Raw genomic sequence first — 27,545 nt, 5'->3', positions numbered from 1 at the left:
TGTGACTTTGTACACAAAACACAACCACATAAGTTGGCTTAAAGGGGTTCTGCAGTTTGTTTAAACTGATGATCTATCCAGAGGATAGATCATCAGCACCTGATCGGCGGGGGTCCAACACCCGGGACCCCCGCCGATCACCTGTTTAAGAAGGCAGCAGCGCCCAGGCTAGTTGATACTAGTCGTGACGTCACTGGGCCTGCGGTAAACAGTGAGAAGGCCGCGGCGCTGCTGCCTTCTCAAACAGCTGATCGGCAGGGGTCCCGGGTGTCGGACCCTCGCCGATCAGATGATCATTAGTTTATACAAACTGCAGAACTCCTTTAATTGTCTGCAACCATGAGCCATTTCTGCCGATAAGAGGATGAAAAATGAGGGTAAAATTCTGAAGAAAACAGTTCGATATATTTGTCACAAATCAAAGCACCATTATTTTTGGCACATTTTACACAATAGTTGTGGCACAACCTGCTTGGTAAATGTCCCTCATTTTGTGACGTAAATATGGCACAAGTTACGACAACGCAGACTGCTGCAAAACTGACTTTAAAAATTCCTGTCATTTCCACGCCAGACTAACTGTGCATTCTGCATGGGACAAGCATTGTCAGCGTCATGCCATGTGGACCCCATATCATGATTACATCTAGGATTCCTGTGGGAATGTAGTTACTGTTATGGGCCACGTTTCAAGACCATTTACACCATTTTCTTTGCCCTGGCAGTTTATAACTTGCATGAACACCTATTACTTGCATATTACAGGTAGGTATATTCACCTCTTCTTGCTGGAGTCTTTATATGGGTTGCTTTACATTGTTACATGTCTTCTGCGTACGCTGAGAGCAGACAACGTAGCTCGGTTATGTCCGTGTAATCCATCCATGTTTCCGCCCTGACTGTCGATCTCTGAGGTAAATGTTATAATAAAAAAGGGGGTCTGCTCCCCATAACGCGCTTTAATTAATACCAGCAAACTCTGAGAGGGGACCACTGAAACACTCTGCAACCTATCAAACAGCAGCTGGCCTCCACTCAAACTGACAGTTATATTAAACCCTGGAATTTTAGGCAATAAAAAGTAAATGAACTGTTATTTTTGCCATCCTGCTGAAATAAACAGATCTTAGGACTCCGTCCATATGTCAATGGGAGGAGGGAGCCAATTGTTATATGTGAGACCACAGAGCAGGGGCTTACATCCTAACTTCCATCAGCAGATCTGTATATGTGCCATGCCCTGACCAATCCACTTGTTCTATATGCCACTTGGATATCTCCGTCTACTGGCAGGATATCCAGGCTGTTACGTAATTTGTCCTCTACAAGCTTAATGTCAGGAGTGGGACCCATTGGTTGTAGAGAGAACTTACTGCGAAGGCTTAATATTACCCTCACACGTGCTTAAAGGGGAGAATCGGGAATTATTTAAAATAGCTGCCGACCACCTTTCCTAGAATGTGGGCAGGACTGTTGCCTCCACTTGCAGAGCTGCCTGAGGTGAAGACATCGGGGCCTCACTACACTGCCGTACAATAGATAGTAATGATGTGATCCTGCCTACTATACACTCACCTAAAGAATTATTAGGACCACCATACTAATGCGGTGTTGGACCCCCTTTTGCCTTCAGAACTGCCTTAATTCTACGTGGCATTGATTCAACAAGGTGCTGATAGCATTCTTTAGAAATGTTGGCCCATATTGATAGGATAGCATCTTGCAGTTGATGGAGATTTGAGGGATGCACATCCAGGGGACGAAGCTCCCGTTCCACCACATCCCAAAAATGCTCTATTGGGTTGAGATCTGGTGACTGTGGGGGGCCATTTTAGTACAGTGAACTCATTGTCATGTTCAAGAAACCAATTTGAAATGATTCGAGCTTTGTGACATGGTGCATTATCCTTCTGGAAGTAGCCATCAGAGGATGGGTACATGGTGGTCATGAAGGGATGGACATGGTCAGAAACAATGCTCAGGTAGCCTGTGGCATTTAATCGATGGCCAATTGGCACTAAGGGGCCTAAAGTGTGCCCAGAAAACATCCCCCACACCATTACACCACCACCAGCCTGCACAGTGGTAACAAGGCATGATGGATACATGTTCTCATTCTGTTTACGCCAAATTCGGACTCTACCATTTGAATGTCTCAACAGAAATCGAGACTCATCAGACCAGGCAACATTTTTCAGTCTTCAACAGTCCAATTTTGGTGAGCTCGTGCAAATTGTAGCCTCTTTTTCCTATTTGTAGTGGAGATGAGTGGTACCCGGTGGGGTCTTCTGCTGTTGTAGCCCACCTTTCTTTCCCATTCTGACATTCAGTTTGGAGTTCAGGAGATTGTCTTGACCAGGATCACAACCCTACATGCATTGAAGCAACTGCCATGTGATTGGTTGACTAGATAATCGCATTAATGAGAAATAGAACAGGTGTTCCTAATAATTCTTTAGGTGAGTGTATGTCATAATTGCAGAGCAGCCTAACAGGAACGACTACACACCACACTGCTCTACACTCGATGGTGGTAATGATGTGATCCTACTTGCCAAATGTCATTATGGCTGAGCAGCCTAACAGGAACAATTACACGCTATATTGCTCTACAATAGATGTTAATGATTGGATCCTGCCTACTATATGTCATGGCTGAGCCACCTGACATTAATGACAACACAATACACTACTCTACAATAGATGGTAATTGTAGGATCCTACTTACCAAATGCCATCCTGGCTGAGCAGCCTAACAGGAACAACTACACACTACACTGCTCTACAATAGATGGTAATGATTTCATCCTGCATATCAAATGCCATCATGGTGGAGCAGCCTGATGGGAAAACTCATTAATATGTAGTATACTTATGTGCCACAGTATAGTGTGTAGTGAGGCTCTGCAAGTGGAGGCAACCGGTACTGCTCACATTATAGGACAGGTTGCTGGTGGCCGTTTCAATAATTCCCGCAGAACCCCTTTATATAATATATTCGGTAGGTCTGGGCATTTAAACACTTTAAAAAGAGGAGTCCAATCAATTCCATAATTGCACAATATTGCACTTTATACAAATTTTCATGTTTAGCAGAGGACTCCGTTACTATTTTTTGTTTTTCCAGTATTTAGTGATAGTTGTGTAGAGCCACACCCTGGGGATGAAGGCTCATAATGGGTAGTAGTGGAGCTGCACCTGTTAAAACATGAGGTTTTTTGTCACTGTTTTATCATATTAGGTTCTAGCCTAGGTGGCACCAAAAAGACAGTGGGCAGATTTGCAAAAGTTTAGACTCCATAAACATAGATTATACAGTCAGATGATGCACCAAATTTATCATGGTTGTGCGCACCGTGTGGCACGTTTGTCACATCCTGCTAGAAGGTAGACACTTTTACTTAGCTGACGTGTGCCAGACATTAAGGAATCTGGTGGATCTTATGACTGCACAAAATCACATCCCCTTTCCAAACACTTTATCCAAGTGTCTAGTGAGGCACAACAAGTGTCTCAAATCTTTAGTAAATCTGGTGTATGGCACGTGTACTAGAGTTCTACCCCAGTCTTTTTCCTTCTGGTATAACACCTATTTTACATATTTACCTGTCAACCTTCCCGATATATCTTTTTTTAGTAACTACTTGCATTTCCTGTGCAATAACATTCCTCTATTATTCCTACTATATTTGTATGAATAAACTTTGCTGCCGGGTGTTGGGGATGTGTCCCTACAATCAGAACTGCCAGTTTCAGACTATGGACAGTGTCAGAGTTCAGGAAACCAACACCGCACACTGGTAACGCCCAGCTGTACCTCTAGTCCTAAAATTCTAGTAGGAATAATAGAGGGAAAGTACAGCATGGAGTCATAAGAATCTATGATGCATGATTATTTCATGTGGAATATTATTTACTAAAATAGACTTGTCAGATGTTGTGAAAGGTCCTCTTTTAAAGGGGTTTTCCAAGACTTTAATACTGATGACCTATCTTCTGGATAAGTAATCAGTATCTGATCGGTGGGGGTCCAACACCCAGGACCACTGCCGATCAGCTGTTTGAGAACACATTAGTGCTCGCAGTAGTACCTCAGCCTTCTCACAGCTTTCCCTAGGCCATGTGAAAGTATGTTCGTCCGTCAAGTGGCCTAGTCGCAGCTCAGCCTCATTGAAGTGAATGGGGCTGAGCTGCGATACCAAGCACAGCCACTATACAATGTACGGCGCTGTGCTTTGTGAGCACAGAGAAGGCCGCAATGCTCACATGACTTCTCAAACAGCTGATTGGCAGGGTGGTCCTGGGTGTGGGATCCCCACCAATCGGATACTGATGACCTATTAAGAGAATGTATTGTACGGGTTATACCATCTCAGACATTGGGAGCATATCGCTAGGATATGCCCCCACTGTCTGATAGGTACAGGTCCCACCTCTGGGATCTGCACCTAATACATAGAAAGGGTTCGGCAAAGTCCCGGAGAGCGCACCACACATGTGCAGCTGCCCTCCATTCATTTCTATGTGAGCATGCAGCTCGGCTATTTTTGGAAGTCCCATTTGAAATGAATGGGAGGTTCTCCGTTCACTTCTATGTGGCTGACTGCTCCGCTATTTTCTGCGCTCCCACAGGAATGAGTGGAGGGTGGCCACGCATGCGCGGTGCACCCTCCAGGACTTTGTTGGCTCCGTTCTAAGCATAGATGCAGGTCCCAGAAGTGGGACCTGTACCTATGAGACATTGAGGGCATATCCTAGTGATATGGCACCAATGGCCGAGATGGTACAGCGTTTGTAGTATCATTTCGGTATGATCAAAGGTGCAACATGGTGAAAGGGTTAACAGCTGGGATCGGAGCTTCTCCAACCACAGCTGTGATGTAGGAGCCTTCGCTAAGAGCGCATAATGAGTATGTACATAAGGAGCCAGCCGTATGCACATATCCATGCAGTAATGCTTATACAGTTGCAACCCCAGCCTCAGATCAAAGTCTTGTGATGCCAGTTGAAGCTGGCTTATTTCTGCCTAAATAACAGTAAATTGAAGTGAACATCCACTGTGTCCCATTGACTCCACCATCTCTGTGCTGGGATTTTACTAGCCCTACTACTACCGTTTTTTCCTTTTGCACATAATCCATTTCTGAGTTTACAGAAGTAAATTGTCTTTCTTCTCATCCTCAAAAAAATCCAAGAATAATAAATAACCATGAGCGTGATTAGATATGTGCTGGTTTCTGGGACTTTTGTTGTGCCAGAGAATCCATGACAAATCGTAGAAATTGGCACAGTGTTTGACTACTTTATGCACTTACTAAATCCTTGTTGGCACTCTTTTAAAACCTTGAATTTTTACTTTTATCATAACGGACACTAAGGAGGAATCTTCTCAAGACCGGCGCTTTCTGCGTCTGTCTTGATATCCCCTGTGCTGCCGGAGGGTGAGCCTCATTTATGGCAAGACGCAGGCCTCATCATAAATCAGGCGCATCCTCCGTCAGTCTATGCGCCTAAACAGAAATCGATGGCAGCTCTGAGCTGCTGTACATTTCTGGCTTCATTTGCAGCAGAAAATGAAGATGAATTTGACGTGCTGGCAGGTCACGCCCATTTCCACCCCTTTTCACACATACTTTTTGAGAAGTAGCGAAGGCGGCGTAAAAAAACACCATTTGCAAGTATTTTTTTAAGAAGTCTCAAACACACAGTTTGCGATTTTTTTTAAACGCAGAAAACACGCAAAACGCAGGCACTGGCTGTATGAACTCTGCATGACTTCAGTGGGTCTGCGATCTGCCAGATAAGACACTTTTGGCTGTAGTTAAAAAAATATATATATATCGGACCTTACAACACCCCTCCAATGTTAATAAGTCCCCCAAACAGACCTCTGTGTGAATGAACCCCAATTAGGCCTCCATAAGTCCCCCAATCAGACCTCAGATCAGACCTCCATGTGAATGACGCCCAATTAGGCCTCCATAAGTCCCCCAATCAGACCTCCATGTGAATAACCCTCATGCTCGGATCAGAAGAAAAATAAATAAATCAACTCCTGCTCCGGCCGCTGCTCCTCCCATCTAGCGCTGCTCTTCTTCTTCTGCCATGTGCTGTGCCATGACCCGATGCACACAGCAAGAGGTAAACCGCACGCTGTGCACAGTCACAGCACGGCAACTGGCTGAGGACCAGGAAGCGGTGAGTACACAGCCCTGGGGAGCTTTGCATTCACCGCTTCCAAGTCCTCCTGTACTAATGAGCGCTTCATAATGGAAAGGTAGGTTCACACCGTTTATGGAGGTGGTTTTGAGGCAGATTTTCCTGGATTCGAAAGGAATCATAAATATAAAGGAAAGACTTATCAAGCAGATTTTTGGCAGTTCTGGGTCACGGCAGCTTGTAAGTCTTGCTGTGACCCCATTACATTTCTGTGGCTGCACTGCTACACGGCTATCCTTGGTCACTGTGTAGCCCTAGCCTTTTAGTGTCTAGTTAAAGGGGCAGCAGGGCAATTTGCAGTAATCCTCATGATTAGTGTGGCACTCCCTGCCATCTTCATCCTTGTTGATCATGCAGCTTGTCGTTGGCAACCAGTTTGTCCTAAAAGGGTTTTCCCAGCTCCTGATATTGTTGACCTGTGCATCGGGGAGGGTGCGACACACGGCATCCCCACCATTCAGCTGTTCCATGCCACCTTCTGCTTAGGAACTCGCTTTTAGATGGAACTGCTCCGTTCAAAGTTTAGTGGCCTGTACTGGGTTACTGCAGCTGGCCTTCCATTGATGTGAATGGGAGCTGCAGTAACCATGTACAGCCACTACACTTTGAACGGAGCTGTGCTTTCTGTTTTTATTCAAAGTACTACTCCTGAGATGGAGGCTGCACCGAACAGAGGATCAATGGAGGTGCGGGGTGTCTGATGACCTATACTGAATAAAGGTCTTCAATATCAGGAGCCTGGAACACCTCTTTAAAGTTCTAAACCCAAAGCCAAATTGGCACTAAACTCAGAGCAAAATGAGGGAGGTTTGGCAGTACTCAACTACAGTTCTCTCTCATCGCCATATCAATCAGATTACTGCAAAAAGTACACTGATTTGGAGAACCTACTTAACATGGAAACTCTTGTGACCCTGTCCTGGCTGGATTCAGTGTTCCAGCATACTTTAATGAACAGCCATTGGTTTGAGTAGAAATGTTTCCCCTGTTACATGGAGGTGTAGTATATTAAGTCTAATGGTCCACCCATGAGTCGTTATTTGCGTTTGTCGTAGATAATTGTGAACATTAGCGGTTTTATAGCCCCATATGCCTGACTTATTATACACAAGTCTGAGCTGAGGGCCTGGAGAGGTCAGGCTCTCACCTGTTAGCTTTTCCTCACTGAAGACTATGGGCTCTGAGCTGAGGGGAGAGAGTGTAGCTCGGTTACCAAGGTAAATATACATTTTCTTTGGATAGGTGCTGCGGGCTGTTAGCCGTGAGGCGGGTGTAACCTGATCGTTGTTGGACCCTGCTCCCATTCAGCATGTCTCTCCTCATTACTTCTTCTCCTTCTTTCCCTCGCTCTCGGCCTCTCCTGTTCTCAATTGTCTGTTTCTCGGCCTCTCTTCTTGTCACAGTTGTTGTGTTCAGTTTGTTTACTTTGCGAGCCTATTCTGTGTGACTTGGCGCTGCTCTCTGGCACTGGATGTGTGTGAACCGGAAGTGCTCGGCCCAAAGCGGGCAGCAGGGGCATGCCGAGGGCTAAAGGCACGGAACGTGCAACTTTATCTCCCTGGAGGCCTGTGCCCCCTACTTCTCATACATCCGGTGCCTGCTCCATTCTGATATCTGTCAGACCTGAGGGGCAGAACAGGATCTTTGCTAGGGGTTATGTCAAGTTCAGTCCTTTTAACTATTAAAACACTATTTGGCTTTGCAGAGTCCACGCTGTTCCCATTACCTCACTGACCAGCCTTCCCACTGTTTATTTCATCCCATGTCTTTTTTATATTTTTTTTCATCTACACATTTTTGACAGATTTTAGAAAGGCTCGAAGATGAACCCTTCTGACAGGAAAAGATGTGAAGGGGGAACTTTTCATTCTACTGTAGGGATAGGAATGACATGTCTGTGGTACACAGTGTTCTCTGGCTGCCATCACGTGCTCAGTGGCAAGATGTTTTTTGTCAGCGGGCGTTTCCTGGTGTGGAACCTTAGCCAAATGAGGCAGCTTTAGAAATTTGGCACCTGGAACCTCCTCATTTATTTCTCAGATCTTTCGTTACAATGAAAGTTTCCATCTTTTGTCTACTTACCCTGGCTGATGTGTTCCCGCAGTTTAGAACTGCTGATCTCTTCCATTTTTCTTCAACAGAAACGATCACAAGTTTTTAATCAGATTTTCTGTGTTTATTATTGACTTGTGTACACGAAATGTGTTTCTCGTCTTGTTGTTTTTTCTTTTTGTTTTTTCTTTCTTTTTATGTTGCTTTGAATAAAAATAAAAAAAAATGCCTTGACCATAGCATTTTTCACTGGAAAGATTTACTCTTGCGTTTCGAGGCTGAGGTTAGCACATGTTGGCTTTGGTTTATGGAATTTACTCGTAGTGTGTAAAAGAAGAAACACGTCTTTGCCTGAGCGGGATGGATAAAGCACTGTTGACTTTTAGTCATATGGACCACTCCAAACGCGTGGATTTTTGTTAGGGGCTTGACAGGAAGAACTTTCATAGAATTAAGTAAAAAAAAAAAAAACTTTCAATGTTAACATTGTAAACTTATTAGGGGAATTGATCATGAGAGTAATATTTGAAGTCTGTTTTGCTTGAATCTGAATTTTTTTGATAACTTTGAAACATCTTTAAATCTCTCTGGACTTTACCAGTTTTTTTTATGCCACCTCGCTACTGGAGTGAGTTAGCAATTTTTTTTTTAAAAACTTCTGGAAAAGTGGCAGTGACAAATCGAACATGGCTAATAACTTTTGCTTTCCACCCACCATCAAAAACCAGAGTGAATAGTGTAAAAATGAAAAGAAAAAAAAAAAGTCACAACATTTTTTGTAACCTCAAAGAGTTGCAAAGGTCCTATTTTGGCAACTTTTTTAAGCCAGAATTCTGCAGTACAGGGCATGATGAATTCCCTCCTTATTTTGCTTATGGACCTTCACTTGTCAATGTTTATCATAAAGCATATCTAAGGCTACTTTCACACTGGCGTTTTGGCTTTCAGTTTGTGAGATCCCTTCAGGGCTCGCACAAGCGGTCCAAAACGGATCAGTTTGCATTCTAATGCAGTCTGAATGGAAAATAATCCACTCAGAATGCATCAGTTCAGTCTCTATTCCGCTTTGGAGACGGACACCAAAGTGCTGCTTGCAGCGTTTTGGTGTCTGTCTGATGAAACTGAGCCAAACGGATCTGTCCTGACACACAATGTAAGTCAATGGGGACAGATCCATTTTCTATGACACAATCTGGGACAATAGAAAACGGATCCGCCCTCCATTGATATTTAATGGTGTTTAAGACTGATCCGTCTTGGATATGTTAAAGATAATACAAACGGATCCGTTGTGGACGGGTGCAGACGGCTGTATTATCTGAACGGATCCGTCCATGACTGAGCCGCACAAATCGCAAGTGTGAAAGTAGCCTTAAACGTTAACGTGAGATGACGGCTTCTGACATTAGATGTGGTCACTACTATTATTTACTAAGGCACCATTAATTTCAGGGTGAGAGCTTACTATCTGCAGGGATGGGGGAAGGACACAGGCGGAAGCTTCTCATATGGTGGTACATAGGTAGCAGGTTACTGTAGGTTGTCGTCTGAAGAGGTGGATTTTCAGGTTTCTCTTGAAGCTTTCCAAAGTAGATGAGTCTAATATGTTGGGGTAGAAAGTTCCAGAGTCTAGGGGATGCACAGGAGAAATCTTGGAGCTGGTTGTGAGAAGAGGTGATAAGAAGAGAGTAGAGAAGGAGATCTTGTGAGAGTCTGTGTGGGAAGGAACCGTGGTTGTCCGTGTAATTTTTATAATTTTGTTGGTTTCCCCCGGAAACAGACAGCATTCTATGTGCGTCCTGACAACAAAGGGCAGCCAGCAGAGATCAGACTTGGGGTCATTTATCAAACTGGTGTAAAGTAGAACTGGCTTAGTTGCCCATAGCAGCCAATCAGATTCCTCCTTTCATTTTCCACAGCTCCTTTGGAAAATAGAAGGTGGAATCTGATTTGTTACTATGGGCAACTGAGCCAGTTCTACTTTACACCAGTTTGATAAATGACCCCATTTGTGATCATTTGTTTTAGATTTTCAAACAGTAATGGTTACTTCATGAGCTACAATAGCAGGAGTAGGTTATGGTGGAGGTGCGGATATGCTGCGGAAATGCACAGAAATCTGTGCAGCTGACCTTAATGGTAATTCTGGACTCCTTTCATAAGGCCTAACATATTCTGGGTTATTGTGCTGCGCTAAAGGAGTATATACAGTAATTTTGGAACGTTAAGGGCTTGTCCAAGTTTAATACTCCGCACATGAATGACATCTGCGTGTGGTCGGTTTTTCTTGCAGATCCATTCACTTAAGTGAATGAGTCTTGAGGGACAATCTGAGCCGGATGGTGCATATAACGTCTGTGTGGAAAATTGATCAAGGGTATAAACACGTTGACTTACTTGGTCAATGTTCAGTCCGGGTCCTGTCTGTTCTACACTAGACAGCATCCAAACAGAAATCCTCTGGCTGAAGAAGCCCTAAGGCTTTGCACACACATCACAGATTTCTTTATTAGATCTCTTATTTATATAGCGCTGACATATTCCGCCGCGCTTTACAGACATTATCATCACTTGCTGTCCCCAGTGGTGCTCACAATCTAAGTTCCCTATCAGGATGACTTTGGAGCGTGGGAGGAAACCCGAGTACTCGGAGTAAACCCACGCAAACACAGGGAGAACATACAAGCTCCATGCAGATGTTGTCCTTAGTTGGATTTGAACCTAGGAATCCAGGCCTGCAAGGGACCAGTTCTAACCACTGAGCCACCGTGCGATTTGGTGATGTTTTAGGCTTGGATTCCTATATTAGTATAGGATATTTTAGGTGAGCATGTTTGTTAGTGAAAAAAACGTAGTGTCCTTTATTCACCCACATAGCGACGTTTCAGTCCTCTTACTGGGACTGTTCTTAAGCCTCAGGCCATGGACCTGACCCAACGAGGATATTTTATGCGATTATGTCTGTGTGTGTGTATACATATATAAAACTTTTCAGATTCTTAGGTTTCAGATTGAAAATGGAATGTTTTGTCTGTTCTTTTGTCTTTGATAGGCCTGCCCTCGACGTATGGAGCATATTGGCAGACTTCTGTAATACCCTGACCTGCGTGAGTCAGTCAGAAGTGCCACTTTATAAGGACCCCGACGATGACCTCTCACTCCTGATCCTAGAAGAAGATAGACTCCTCTCTGGATTTGTTCCTCTTCTGGCTGCCCCTCAAGAACCATGCTACGTTGAACAAACCTCGGACAAGGTCAGTGCTGAAATGTTGGCTGTTGTCTCTCCTCTCTTACACTGTGCCTTAAGCGCGTTTTAGCATCTTTTGCGTCATTCCAATAAATCTTAGGAAGTTTACTCTGAGTAACGAATGCCATTAAGTCGTTGATTGAGAGTGCTAAGGGAAAATATTGACCTTTTCACTGCTGGCTTCCAGCACTATGTCATAAGTAAAAAGGTCAGTGGTTTCCTTTGGGCACTGTATATGAGTTTGCTTGCACGTGTGCGCTGTTTATAGTGCATGTATGTAGTGTTGTATGTCTTTGGGGCTTAAGTGCTGCTATAGTGTCTAAAGCTGTGTCCGCGCTTTGGCACGCTGAACGTCCCATCACTTCCTCACTTGTTTGAATAAAGCAGCTTGTATTGGCAGTGCTCTCACTTAGCTCCAAATGGTTTGCATCATGCATACCCCCCTCCCCTCCGCTCACCCTCTTCATCCACCACAGAACTCTCATCCAGGATATCTGCCAGGGCTCTTTTTTTATTTTTTTCTCCAAGAGGAAAGTGATAAATAGCTGACTAGAGAGAAGTAGAAACTGTGTGTGAACTCGTTTTTTTTTTTTTTTCCTTAAAAAATCAGGTTATTCCCTTATGTGTCGGGGCTGACTGAGACGGTTGCCTTACTGGCGTGATTAGTAATTACTGGCCCGGCTTGGCTGGCATGCAGGAGAGAGAACCATCATGTCTTTACAGAAGCAAAAAACTCATACACGGCAACACATGCCAATTCTTATTACATTCACACATGTGAAGATACTCAATCCTGATGGATTTTATGGCAACCTGCTTCATTTGCAGCACAAATAATACAATATAATACAATTTTATGGTATTCAGGGGAGCAGTCAACCTAAGACCTCATGCATGTCTTCATATTAGGGCTCCTTTTTGCACACGGTTCTAGTAGGGGTATCATAGAGGCCTCTTCCTTCCATTTGTGACATGCACCTTCAGAGGCCAGTAGTACAGAAGTGGAGTGCTTCCAGGTAAGATTATCTGGCATCTTTCAACCTGATGATGGAAGATGCCCATCAGCCGATAAACAAGCAGCGGCTGCCGCAGACTGATCCAATCTCATTCAACTTGAATGGGTCCGCGATCCGTCCGCACTGCAAAATCTAACAATTTATACTTTTTTTTGCAGTGTAGAGGCACGAGAAAAACCCCACGGAAGCACTCCGTAGTGCTTCCGTGGGATTCCGCACCGCACCTTCCGGATTGCGGACCTATTCATGTGAATGTGTCCACGTACGTGATGCGGTGTGCACACAGCCGGAGTCCGTATATTGCGGTTCCGCTGTTTGCGGGCTGCAATACGGGAAACGGCCGTGTACATGGGGCCTTAGTGGAAGAATGGTGTAAAAAAAAAAAGGATTTCTCTCCTTCTCCACTGCTACTGCCGGGAGGCTTGCTGGGTCCCTGCGTCCTGGTCTTGGCTCGACGCAATACCCGGTGGGGGTCAGTGTCGTGACCAGTGATTGCGCAGGCTTCCCCTGTCATTTCCTGTGTGTCGAGCCCACACCAGGAAGTAGAAACTAATAGGGACCCAGTAAGCATACAAATGGCAGCAGCCTGGGATCGGTGAGTAATTTTTTTTTTTAAATTTAATTTTATCTTACACACCAATCTACCCTAAAATAAACACCCCATTAGACAACCCCTTGTTTCTGTATGTAGAGATTTCTGGCAATATTGTGAGAGTATCACTTGGAAGATTTTCATCTGCACAGCGAAAGGAGTTTAGGTTTGAATCCCCATTAAAGTAACGCTAGACGGGTAAGAAGTTCAGTAATTCAGAGTAATATTTATTTATTGCTTTGAAACTTGGCAGACTATCAGGAATTAATACTCAATATAAGTTTGGGAGGGGACTCAGTAATTATGAGGCTGAAAGGCAAGTTACTACTTTTTGCTGGGGCTCCCTTATTCAATATGTGTTGGTATAGTAGAATCTTACCTGTTTTCTGTTATTTTAGGAAAAGTAAGAAAATCACATTGCATCTTGCTGTTCACTATATTTATATAAATGTCAATTGTTTCTCTAATGTTTTCAGGACAATCTTCAAAAGGTTGTCCAGAATTTTAAAATTTGCTGACATAGCAGGGGATGTCCTAAAATAAGAGAATACATATTACTCATTGTAAAAATGCCCTGCTTCTTCGGCTCTATTGCTGCGATGCTCCTGACGCTTTTTTATGGTGTCCTGCAGTGATAACATTTCGGCTACTGCCCATTACCGCTGCAGCCAGTCACTATTCCTTGATTGGCACATGTGGGTGGTTGTTATCATTGCAGGACAGCTTTAGAGATAGATGGGAGTGCCGGAGGGGTGGGCATTTTCCAGGTGAGTAAAAATTCTTTTATGACCTGCTCTTCTTTCTCCTCAATCTTGAGATGTCTGAGAAACCCCTTTGATATGTCAGATGCCGATTTCCAACCTAAGACAGTTTTTTGTCATCTTCAGAGTTAGGGACTACATCTGGAGACCTCAATAGGCCTGGTTTCATATCTCTGTTTTCTGTTACAGGGGTTAATGGGGAAGCATCCCTAGGCTTAAAGGGGTTGTCCGAGTTATTTATTTGTTCTTTCTATGTTCCTACCTAAGCAAATGTAACAGCTTTACAATTCACTCCCTTTATCTCCAGTGGCTGGTTTCTCAGAGTTCACTGAGGGTCACATGACCTGTGATGTCAGCTTCTCTCTCTGCTCTGATAAAGGTCGTTTACAAGCCTGTAAACGTCACTGTGCTGGCCACGCCCCCCTTCACTGCCGTCTACTCTCTGCTGGGATTCTTAACCCCTTCAGCTGCACAGCTCTGCAGGCAGTGAGGAGACAATGCTGGGCACTGGAGCTGATATACTGGAGAGAGCATTGCACAAGAAGGTAGGGGGAGATCCTGTGTGTATTAGCAGTGTCATTATACAGCTGGGACATGTAGTCCTACACATACAACATGCTGCAGAGTCTCCCAGCACTCAGGGCAGCTCTTGTATCCACTCCCTTAGCAGTGTCATTATACAGCTGGGACTTGTAGTCCTACACATACAACATGCTGCAGAGTCTCCCAGCAGGCAGATATGTCACTCAGGGCAGCTCTTGTATTCACTCCCTTAGAGCAGGGGGAGGGGCAGAGATTGTTGTTATTGCAGGTAAACAAAGGCCAGAAAAGAACCAGGGAAATGAGGAAAAATATATCTTTTTTTGCATAAAACTTGCTTAGCTCAGTTATATATCAGATTTTCTGCGCTATATTATTTTTTTTCATAACTCGGACAACCCCTTTAAGCAATGCTTGTTTTTTCTTCTTCCGGAGAAGCGCTGCAATATATTCTAGCTGCACTAAAAACTCGTTTGTTAAAATCAATATTTTGTTTAAAAAAAAAAAAAAGAAAAAGAGCAAAGCCGCAGAAGGATCTCCCCGAGGCAGCGTCTGACCGAGCAAACTGCTCAACTGCTGCTCCAATCTGTTTTTTTCATTTTCAACTTTTCTTGGCTGTGGAGTGAGATTAAGGGGAATACTCTTTCCCCAGATAACCATCCGTTCAGGACTCGGGAGTGTGTGGATTAAAACCAGACGTTGTGTGATTAATACCTCAGCTTATGGGGTGAGACACTACTTCCTAAAAGTAAAAGGAGGAAAGAATCTGGGGGGGGGGGGGGATGCTTGAGGGCAAAGTGTGCTTTATTTGCCTACTATGCTAGTATTGTTCTATGCTCGCTTGTAGTGTACAGCTTTTGTAGTATTTTTATCCTTTCTTTTCCAGTGTTGTAATTCCTTGGAATAGTCTTTTTTCCCCCCTAGAAACCATACTGCAGTATTCATGATAGTATTTTTCATCTAAACTTCCTCCAGGTTGGGTCGTTGAACTGAGATACCTCTACAAAGATGTTTTCACTGCCAGGGCATTTTATGTGTGGAGACAGTTTCCACGACCATGGAGCACAGCACTTGTTTGGGTGTCATGCCCCTTTAGCTCCCAGTGCCTGCTTATGTCTTTGATGATAGTGGGTTGATTATGTATCGCCCCAAAAAAACTGAGTAGTCAGACCACCGTGTCACAGTTATGGACTTTACATCGTGTCATTGTTGTTTCAGTTTAGAAGTCGTCTTAGTAAAGCTCTAATAGTGTTGCTAAGGGTACTTTCACACTTGCGGCAGAACATTCCGACAAGCAGTTCAGTCGCCGGAACTGCCTGACGGATCCGGATGCTGATCCGTCTGATAAATGCATTGCATACCGGATCTGTCTTTCCGGTTCTCATCCGGAAAAACTGATACGGTATTTATTTATTTTTCTCATTTTTAAAGGTCTGCGCAGAGCGGGAAACCGTATTTGGTTTTCCGGGAACCTTAGTACCAGATCTGGCATTAATACATTTCAATGGAAAATTATGCCAGATTCGGCATTCCGGCAAGTGTTCAGGATTTTTGGCCGGAGAGAAAACTGCAGCATGCTGCGGTATTTTCTCCGTCCAAAAAACGTAAGAGGGACTGAATTGATGCATCCTGAACAGATTGCTCTCCATTCAGAATGTATTAGAATAAAACTGATCAGTTTTTTTCCGGTATTGAGCCCCTGTGACGGAACTCAAAACCGGAAAAGAAAAACGCTAGTGTGAAAGTACCCTAAGAAGAGTCAGTCTGCAGCATTTTACTGAGCACTGTAGACGCCTGTGTGGAACAAGTCAGATAGGCAGGGTGACGGGCAGTGATAATTAGGCAACATGCTCTTAGGCCTATTTTACATGTCAGTGATTTCCGTAGATGATTGTGAGCGATAACCAGGATTGGAGCCTCCACAGACATAAGGTATAAGGGAAAGATCTGCACCTGTTCTGTGTTTTTGACCCTCCCCTGGTTCTGGTCCACAATCGCTCATGGAAATCACTGACCATAACACTGAAGTGTGATCTAGGCATTAGTCAGGGACTTGGATAATGACAAGAGGCAGAAACCTCTTAATATTATAAACAGGGCTCTTCAGCGCTCAGTAACTCAGTCACTGAAGACCGATTCTCCTTAGCAGCCCTGTTAGAGTTTTGCTAAGATGATTATTTACACCCTGTTTTCTAGAACAAAGAAAGATCTTTCCCTATTGAAGTATATTACAAAAATGTTTAACATCCTTGTCCCTAAATTACATAAAAATAAATCAAAACGGTTACACTAGGGCTGCAACAAGTACTCGATTAAATCAAGTAATTTGACACAAAAAAATCCTCGTGGTCTCCCGCTGGCCCGCAATGCGCTTGGAATACTAACCTTTTCAGCAGATGGCCTCCGGACACTCCACAGCACGTCCATGGTCCAGCGCTGCACTGACCTCCTGACGTATGTACGCCGTGACCTGATGTGCTGTGACACATCAGGCCCAGAGCAGCGTGGAACGATGGAGTGTCGGCGGCGTCCCTGTTAAAATTGTAAGTTGGTGACACCGAGGGGGAGGGGGTGGGGGCACGACTATGGCCGGGCACATCATAGCAACCAATGTCGCTATGCACTTTGGGTGTCAGAAGGAGGGCACAAGGGGGAGCGCTGATGGCTCTGGGGTGTGGGGGTGGAGCTGATGGCTCTGGGGTGTGGGGGTGGAGCTGATGGCTCTGGGGTGTGGGGGTGGAGCTGATGGCTCTGGGGTGTGGGGGTGGAGCTGATGGCTCTGGGGTGTGGGGGTGGAGCTGATGGCTCTGGGGTGTGGGGGTGGAGCTGATGGCTCTGGGGTGTGGGGGTGGAGCTGATGGCTCTGGGGTGTGGGGGTGGAGCTGATGGCTCTGGGGTGTGGGGGTGGAGCTGATGGCTCTGGGGTGGGGGAGTGGAGCTGATGGCTCTGGGGTGGGGTGGGGCAGAGCTGGAGGCGGTGGGGGAGAGCTGATGGCACTGGGGGAATGGATCTGATGGTACTGGGGGAACTGATGCACTTGGGCTGATCATACAGGGGGGAACGAAGGGTGTTGGGGACTGATGGCAGGGGTTCTGAGTTTTTATAAAGGAAAACAGTCTTAATTTTTTTTTTCTTATTAGAGTACTCTATTAATCGTAAAAATAATCGGTAGAATACTTTATTACTAAAATAATCGTTTGCTGCAGCCCTACATTACACTTTAAATGGCAAAGGTGGAAATTCTTCTTTAAATGGTACAAATATTGAGAGGTTGGTGCAATAGTTCATAACTGCACTTCTCACCAGCCCCCCTGCTGGGTGCCTTCAGCCAGAGTTTCTTGCAGATATGTACCCTGATTGGGTGAAGTAAAATGAAGCAAACCTGATCAAGCCCCCAAACACAATGGAGATCCGGTCAAAATAGAAATGTCAGTCTCTTAACATGGTTTCGAACCAAACAAATCACAAAATGTCACTCAAGGCAGTCTAGCCAGTGCGCCTGAAAAGAGAAGATGGAAGCAAAATGGCATGGACGACTTCATGTATATTAGCTTGGAGTTGTATGTATTATGGTCACGTAGGTTTGTAAACTCCAACACAGATAAATGTGGTGGCAGTCATCATATACATTGTGATTGGTTTCCATCAAATTTCCACTTTAATAAATATTTTATTTAAAAAAATAATTTCAAAGATCCCCCTTTGACATTGTTTTATGTCCGATATTTAGTGATGATACAATAGGCTGCTTTCTGTACTATACGTGCTTTGCATTTCCCTCACCAATATGGCTGGCCACAAGAATTAGTTCAATTAATATGAAGACTAAATGTGTGGAGGGCTGGTCTGCCCGACGGGTTATTTGAACGTCAGCCAATATTGGTATTTGGTTTCTAGATCAGATATGAAGTGAATCGGTACATTTTGATGTCTGATTCCTTTATCATACCCACTCTTCCCTTAGGAAATAAGGGCCTGTCTGTGCAGGTGTGAGGCAGCTTGAAGCCACATGAGGCCTGCAAAATGCTTGAGGAGAAAGCAGCAGATGACAGCGGAGGAGTGTTAAGTGGAATGTGTAGTAGGCCCGAGAGCGCAGCACTTTCAGCCTCCGTCACAACCGCCGGCTGGGGCTCGTCCCATGCATCCATCAGATCCAGCTTCTTCAGCGTTCTTATTCCGACAAGTTCCAACAGAGACCACTCTGCACCCACCTCCCTGCTCTCCTCCTTTCAACCTGCTGGAATCAGCACCTGTGGTAATCTTACCTTGCAAACAAACGCAGTCCTAAGGGGCCCCCGACAAACACGGCATTTTTTAGAGTGGGTTGCTCATCACTTCACTGTCAAATATTTTCTGTTTAGTAAGAAGAAATAATAGGAGCTGTATGATACTTTTAATAATTTATCCAAAACAATATTGTACGAGGTCATTGTGCAGATGTTCCATAATCACGGTAAACGGTTGCAGACCTTATCTTGGTCGACGTGCATTTGATTTCTCAGATATCCAGTGCTCTGAAGACGTAATCTGATTCAATCTGTAGTGCAGGAAACAAGTAACAATTATGTTCATTGTATTTTACTTTTCAGTCCTTGTTGTTTTCTTTTTTGTTTTATATGTAAAGTATTTTTTTTCTGCGTTCCACCGAAACTAGTGTTTGAGCCAAGATGGTGAATGGGCACAGGTTTTATTCCTGAGTTTTCCATGTTCTCAGCAAGCTTTCTAAGGTCTTCGAGGAACAAGTTTTTCTCAATCTGCATGGTTGAAAAATAGAGATGAGAATACTTTACAGGTAATTCTCTGCCTTAGGGGATGACAGGAGCCGTCTGAATGACAGCCTCGCTTATTAATGTCCGCTGTAGCTGGTACACTGCCAGTTTGTGCTGGCGGCCTTCCAATGTAGATGCTTTTTCAGCCAGGTGCAAAGCGTCTTTGCCTCTTCTTGTAAGGAGCCTACAGGGTTGCCCCCAGCCATTACCAAGGATGCTGTTCATAAGGTGCTATGTGTGCTGAAGGAAAGGGGACAAGATAGTCTGTTTCTAACAAGGAGTCCTGTTTCTAACAAAGGCTACACTGAAAGGGTGTCGAGCTTTTGTTCTTTATTGATGGTCTTATGTCATCATTCATGTGTTTGAAGGAATGGCAAAAATATATATATATTTTTTTTATTCTGGTCAGCATCGGCTCTTAGGTCATCTCTTCTTACACTGGCAGAAGTCTTTCTCAATCTGTAACTGACCACAAACAAGCAACTCGCCAACACCAGGCCCTCTTCTCAGCACCCTCATTACTGGCCCAGACTCAAAGGCATCACTCCTTTATTAGGCAGGGAAACTTTAGAGGCCCGACTTTGAAGTTTGCTGATGAAACATTTTAGGATGAAGACGTTTAGTCAGCTCCAGTAATCGTATTCCTGCTCTCCTATGGTCTCGTGTCACTTTGTAGCCAATGCAAACCACTGTTCCTCCATGCTGTGACCAGCATTTTGCCAGCCAGCTAATCTCTCTTCACTTTCCGAGTATTTGTTTGGTCTGTCCCTGAGATTGATGCAAGAACCAGATCTATAAAAAATTGTAAAGGGGTATTTGACATTGGCCATTTTCTTGCATTATCTTGGTCTGGACTTGATGAACTGCTGTGCACCTGCAAACTTACCTTCAGATGTGTTCGACTCTGGGTCCATCACATCAACCTTTTATTGTAACATTATATATAGAGTTAGGCATCAGCATTGTCATTACCTGACCTGTCACGCCAAGTATTTGTACATTGTGCCAATTCTCTGTTATTTCTGAATATCAACTCCTAAACATTGAAATCGTAACACCACAAAGAACAAACCGTAAATTGTGCAAATCTCTGCACATATGGATCGCCTGAGTAGAAGAATGGCACCATAATTTCATGACCTTTCCTTCTTGGAGATGGAATTTCAGGGCTGAGTGTATTTGACAGTTGGGAGTTACCATCCTTCTTGTCAGAGGCTTGTCCCTACACTTTCTGCACAGTCCCAGAGTAGTTATGGACATACCCTTTAAAGCACAATTATCAATTTATTTCGAAGCTTCCAGTAGGAAGAGCAGAGGAACAGCACAATGTAGAGTTATTTTATGGAAATTTACTAAAATAGGCTTGTCAGGAGAGTGGACAGGTCCTCCTTTATAGTATGCATGCCCATTATTATTTTATTCCTTTCTTGACCAGGCCAGTATTTTTTGGCATGAAAAATCATTCCACATGCCCACTTCTCCTTCATAGCAAATTATCGGACAGATTACCATTTGCACGGTTTATATTAATAACAGCATTCCTGTAGTGTTACAGACAGACATGCCTACAGATTTTTTTTTTTTCTTTTGCAGTATACTTTTCTGTGTATTACCGTAGCCTGTCCTCATAAGATATTTTCTTTCAGATCCTATACGAATGAAAGAGAAAGGATTGTTTGTTCCCTTGGATGTCGTGTAAGATGTATGCCATGGCAGAAACCCCTGCCTCGGTTTTTTAATTTTGAATGCGGCCGACCCCTTTAATGGAGTTAAACTGCAGTGGACACCTGCTGCTGTTTCAAGCGGTGTCTTTGCAAGGGTTGTCTCACTTCAGTAAATTTCATGTAGAAATTACTAATGTATTGTCATTGTCCATATTGCCTCCTTTGCTGGCTTGTTTCGTTTTTCCATGACATTAAACACGGCTCATATCCAGGAGTTAATTGCTGCAGCGCAGATACAAGGGAGTGTGGACGGGAGCTGCTGCACATGCGTGCCTATGTGCTCTTGTGTGGTCCCAGCCACCAGCGAGGCTGGCGCTTTTTCCTACAATGTGCAAGCACAGCCACTACAGATGAGCGAAGTTTAGAAAAATGTGTACTTTGCCAAAGTTTGACAAGGAATTTGATTCCTTACGAATTAGTTAATCACAAATAGCTAGGACTGTTTTTAACGGACGCTTACAGAAGTGTACCTGTCTAACTGCTGTTAAAAACGGTAATACTCTAGTGCAATATGGCCTCATCCACTTGCTCTTTCAGAGGCAGTCCACTCCTCTTTGGAAAGACCTTCCAAAGGACCTGTGCTGAGCGTGATCACCTTGCGCTGCTGAAGGACCTGTGGTCAGTGAAGAGGTCACCGTTTGATTACGCTGGGAGCGCCCAGTGATCACGCTCGGCACAGGTTCTTTGGCATGTCTTTTCCACTCGAGAGGAAGTGGGTGAGGGGAGTATTTTTTTTTTTTCCCGTTCTTTCTAAGACAACTGTAGGTGCCATTTTAGGGAAAAAAAAGCGTGAGCAAGTTTGGCTTTGTGGTGAATCTAATTTTTCCTAAACTTGGGATCGTATTCAGCTTCGGATGCTTAACGTCTTAAACTCTCTTTTGGCTACCACTGCTGGATTGCAGGGTGGTCATAACCCCTGGAAAGCAGCAGTGTATAATATCATGGAAAAATGAATCCAGTCAGCAAAGAGGGAATAAGGACAATCACAATACATTAGTAAGTGCCTTGTATTAACTGTCTACATGATAAGTGAGACAACCCCTTTAAGAAGGCGGCATTTAGTGTCACACGGAGTACCTGCAACTTCCCGCTGCAGACCCCCAGGTCTCCATGTCCTTCCATACAGTCTTCTGTGGGAGTATTTTTACCAATACACATTTCTCTTTTCTTTTTTAAAGGGGTTGTCCACTTTTTACTATTAATGACCTATCCTCGAGGTCATCAATATGGCATCAGCAGGGGTCTGACTCCTGGCCCCCTCTGCCGATCAGCTATTTGAAGAGATGGCAGCGCTTATATTTTACTGTGTTTTAGTTAAAATGCCTATTTATTACCATTACTCTCCTATATCAGTTTGCTCGCGGTTTCAGTTGTGTATCAGAGAAATACCGATTACCAAAATGTTGTTTTCATTAGTTTTGTATCAGTTTTATTTTAATGAAGTAGTTCTAGCAAAAGTTGCTGTAGAGCAATCACCATGATGCCATATCTACTATACTTTTTACCCTAATTCTCAGTGCTTTGGTGCATATACAACAGGTTTTCTACTCTACTACAAGCAGTGAAAGACCTACATACCCTGCTCTTCAGTCAGCCACATAATAATCTTTAAAACATGTATGTAGCGACAATGTATTACAATCAGGGGGTTCATACCAAACAAAATCACACATAACATAGCAACAAACACGTCAGCAGTTAACCAGAGGAATGAGAGCTCTTCTCACAAGAGCTTACAATCTATGAGCATATGTTCCTTCAGAAGTTCATGTACCTGTCATGTATGGTCAGTTTGTAGCTGATCAGCTGTAGATACAATTGTGTTGCGCTTACTGTACTTTTAGGACTCATTCAGATGAGTAATTTTTCATGTCTTTGTGCTGTCCAATTGTGGGAAGACGGGGATGCAAATGAGCTCTTGGCAAGCTCTGCCTTTAATGCCACCAGCTATCCTATAAGTCAACGTTCAACCCTTTAAATAGGCCTTGAGTCATGACACCTCATCTGCAGACAGCTGTTTTGGGGTGATTGCCCCTCATCAGTGCAGAGCAATAGCTGCCTTACATCTGGTGGCAGTAAAGGCAGAGCTCGTTAAGAGAGGAGAATGTATGGCTTAGAATTAAGGCGCTCTCTCTCCAAGGAGAGATGGTACCCACCAAATCCTGTCCATTTATGGAATGGACAGCACACGGACTGAACACTGACACATTAAAGTCAGTGGGACAATTCACATGCCGGATTTACTTTAGTCCATTGGTCCATGCAGGGGAAATGGCAGCAGGCACTATTTCGGGCTGAATTGTTACTTAACAGTGGCCCCTTCAAGTCGGCGAAAAAAAATGGGCATCCGTATGCGGTCTTTGACAGATGTAAAAAACCGATAGACATACTGATGCCATATGGTCAGGAAAAACAGAGATAAATGGAATGCAGAAGGAGACCAAACTGACCGTGCGGACTGAACACGGACAGGTTTTACATGGCTTGACTGAATGAGCCCTTAAAACGTTTGTTGTTGCCATGGTTTCATGTTGTACAGGTACAGCCCCGACATTTAGCGGTAATCTGCACGCGGTTACCATGGCTCGGTCACACTTGTAATAGCGCTCTAAGACAAATAGGAAGATTTCACACCAACCTTTATAGATATTGAAATTTGATTTTGGTCAGAAATCTGTTACTAAACTTTAAAGCAACCATCCAGTTCAAGAAATAAAATTCACAATAACTGGGGAACAAACAAAACGCCCTGTGCCCAATTTCCTGGGCTTCCTCTTCTGTTATCAAAGATGGCCGCACCACTTCTCAGATTGAGGCGCACTAGATAATCCAAGACACTTTCTGCTGCCCTTGGATTGGCTAGCGCTGGTCATGTGAGAAATGCTGGCCAATCCAAGTGTACAGTGTGCTTCAGTCTGAGACGTGGTGCAGGAGGAATAACAAAGGAACAGCACATTGTAACATAATTAGAAATCTTTTTGCATGTAATTAGTTATTTTCGCTAAAGATGCCATTTTCCATGTTCTATTAAGGGGGTTTTCTGAGTTTTTTTATTTTTTTATTTTTTAACTGATGACCCGTGGCCTTCTTGCAGCTTTCCCTAGGCACACGTTCATTGGTCTCGTGGCCTAGGCGCAGCTTACTGGAATGGGGCTGAGCTGCAATACCAAGCATAGCCACTATACAGTGTACGGCACTGCGCTTAGTGAGCACAGAGAGAGCCACAGCGCTACTGCAAGTGTCGGTGCCTTCTGAAACAGCTGATTAGCAAGGGTCCTGGCTGTCAGACCACCGCTGATCAGATACTGATGACCTATCCAGAGGATAGGTCATCAGTTAAAACAATATTGCAAAACCTCCTTAAAGCATAGGGCATAACAGACTGATACAAATCACTGCAAAAAATGCACCAAAATAATACGCAACTCACAATACTGGCTAATTCCTCAGTCCGATGTTAAAAGCTGAGAACTTTGCCAATATCTTCCAGTCAGGAACATATCGGAGCCCCCCATGCACCACGTCATGGTGTCTCAGCACGCATGGGGTCCTACCACTCAACTGCCCGTGGTGCGTGAACAGGGTCTGATCAGTGCTAGAAACCAGCTCACAGCCAGGCTCTCACATGCCTCCATAGTGGTATCACCACTGCACTGTGAGGTCGGATAAAGCTGTGAGCCGCACCCACAACAGACCGTGTGACACAGAATCTACCAGGTGCAAAAGAAGGTTACCAACAAAATAAAGTGGAACATTCCATACACATAAAGACAAAAACACAGTGAAAAAAGTGGCCTAAACAGGTGAAAATGCCCCAAACCCAGACACTGTAGCGTGTCTATAACAGACTGATCCCAGCGGTAGGACCCCCACTGATTGATTCCCAGAATGAGGGTCCTGTTCCCCTGATCTGATGCAGCGGCCGGTCGAGGATCATGCACCCTGCTGCTCCATTCATTTTGTATGGCAGTACTGGAGATCAGAGTATAGGGCTCACCAATTTCTGACAGTTCCCATAGGGACCCTTAAAATATTGTTGTAAATATGTTAGGTCGCTAGAAGTTTGTTAAAGGGAACCTGTCCTCTGGATTTTGGGTATAGAGCTGAGGACATGGGTTGCTAGATGGCCGCTAGCACATCTGCAATATCCAGTCCCCATAGCTCTGTGTGCTTTTATTGTGTAAAAAAAAATATTTGATACATGTGCAAATTAACCTGAGATGAGTCCCTGTCCCTGACTCATCTCACGTACAGGACTCATCTCAGGTTAATTGGCATATGTATCAAATCGTTGTTTTTTTTGTTTGTTTTTTACACAATAAAAGCACACAGAGCTACGGGGACTGGGTATTGCGGATGTGCTGGCGGCCATCTAGCAACCACATGTCCTCAGCTCTATACACAAAATCCCGGTGACAGGTTCCCTTTAAGTCTACCTGTACAATTCCACTGTAAATATAGAACCATGTTTTACAATGGATTTCTTTAGAGTATTTGGATAGAAATGTGAAGTCCATCAGGAGCTATATATGCCTGTGTATAAATATACAGACACGTCTGCAGTGTCCTTGATGCCAGGGCTGAATCAGTAATGCGTGGTACGTATTAGTTTCTAATGGTGCAAAACAGGAAAAGCAGGGTGTCCCAGGGCATTGTAGCGGATGTAGTGAGGAAGCATGGTGATGGCACAGAAAAATGTACTATTTGGGGTGTGCCAAGAGGTCATGTGAAGGCTAATATAATAAGATGTCATGTCCATTGTCACATTTACCCAGAGAGGAAATGAGCTGGTCCGATGATATGGAAGGTATATGGAAGACAATAAGGAAGCTGAAAGTGGTGAGGAGTGAAGATGAGGGACGTGGTGTGTGAATTAGAACACATCATACAGACCAGTCCGGTGTATCCATGTGCAGTCATAGGATAGAGGACTGTAGTTAGGGCAAGGGGTTCTTGGACTAAAGCCTGTTATATGATAGTCGGGAGGGAAGCGTTCCCTCCCAGCAAACACCTGCTCGCTAGTGGAGGAGACCACTGCTATTACATGCAGCGATCTCCTCCACAGCATGGGGACAAGCGATCGCTATGCCATCACCCATCCCCATGCTGTGCTTTGCCACATTGCTGAGAAAAATGAGGTTTTAATATATGCAAATGAGCCTCTAGGAGCAACGGGGGCGTTGCCCTTTCCCCTAAAGGCTCTGCTCTCTTTACAACTGCTGTGTCCTCTGCACTTTGACAGGATCAGACAGTGTAAACGTCATCACACCGGGCCCTGTCAAAGTGGAGGGGGCGCGGCAGTTGCAGAGAGAGCAGAGCCTTAAGGTGTAATGGTAACACCCCCGTTGCTCCTAGAGGCTCATTTGCATATATTAAAACTTAATATTTCTCAGCAGCTGCCAAGTGCACATGTAACAGGTCAGCCAGTGTCATAGGTACAAAGCTGCTGACAGATGCCCTTTAAGGTCCATCCACCCGTTTCTTGTGTGGCTTTTTATGATGTAATGTGTTCGGCATGGCGTTGACCATTTCTGGATCTCTAACTAGGCCAGATTGACTTCAAAGCCTGGCGCCTCAGTCCTTGGGTACAGTGTGTGATTAGATGTGGCTGGAATGTGTGTGAACGCCGAGGCTGGCAACTGCCACTTTCCATCATTAACACTCCATCACCATTTTTCTGATGCGTCGTCCAGTTTTTCTCCACATCTTTGTCTTTTGCACTCCTCTGCTGGCAAATAAACAGGGAAATTCATTTGCCATAAGTTTAACCTCATCTCGTTTTTTTTTTCCAGCCAGGCGTCTTGTTTGTGTCGCTGGCACCCTTCCAGGTATGAAAACTTCAGGCCAGTGCCACGCTGCACATCTGCGGCAATCTGTGAGACACTGATAAGATCAGCAGCTTTAGGTGATGGCATTGTTTCAAGTTAACCAAGCATGACCCGAAGCTTCCACCTCGGTGTGGAGCGAAGCTGCTTCAGCCCTGACAGGTCCCTGAAGAAGGAAATTTATCTTTCTGTAATTGACTGCGCTGCAGAATCTCCCCACGGCCCCCTCCGCCTAATTCTAGAAGATAATTATATCAAATGTAAAAAATGTGTGAATGTATGGATGAGCTTTCTGTACGGCGGCGAGCGCAGACACATGATCTGCCGGAGACCCTGGGAGAGTACTATGTAATTGTGTTAGTCTCGCTCTTCCTGCTGCCACTTTTTGAGATGTAACATTCTTGTCTAGTTTGGGGGCTTGCTGAGTAAATAGAGGGCTTGATGAGTTTAGCAATCACTTGAGATCAGCCAGCGGTGGGATTTACTTTTGACGGCTTGTTTGCCAATCTACCGCTTCGGTCAGTGAATTAGTAGTTAAGGCAGCGCTGTTTCTTTCCCAGGTTATTTTAAAACCCTTGGTTGTCCCATAGATATCTCTTCTCACCCATCTTTACACTTGAACACTCAGCTCAGCCGAGCATGCATGTGTCCGAAAACGCGAGAGGGTTCTAAGCTACCGCCAGAACCTCTGGGCGTGGTGGCTTATGTCCCCGAGAACTAAAGGACTGGGTATGTTGAGATTGATCCTCACCTTCCCCCAATAATTACCGCTAGGGCTAAATGTAGAGACCCCCATACA

The 27,545-nt window shown here is 44.4% G+C and overlaps 1 protein-coding gene across 1 annotated transcript in view; it reads left to right on the top strand.

Moving 5' to 3' along the window:
- SMG6 (SMG6 nonsense mediated mRNA decay factor) overlaps positions 1 to 27,545 on the top strand; it is a 223,484-nt gene that overhangs the window by 112,594 nt on the left and 83,345 nt on the right. Inside the window, exon 13 of the mRNA XM_044283895.1 lies at positions 11,324 to 11,525. Coding sequence (XP_044139830.1) covers positions 11,324 to 11,525 — 202 coding nt within the window. The remainder of the gene's footprint in view (positions 1 to 11,323; positions 11,526 to 27,545) is intronic.

Source organism: Bufo gargarizans, chromosome 3, assembly GCF_014858855.1.
Source record: "Bufo gargarizans isolate SCDJY-AF-19 chromosome 3, ASM1485885v1, whole genome shotgun sequence".
NCBI lineage: Eukaryota > Metazoa > Chordata > Amphibia > Anura > Bufonidae > Bufo > Bufo gargarizans.
The sequence above is the reverse complement of the archived record's forward strand: the minus strand, read 5'-3'. Positions and strand labels throughout refer to the sequence as shown.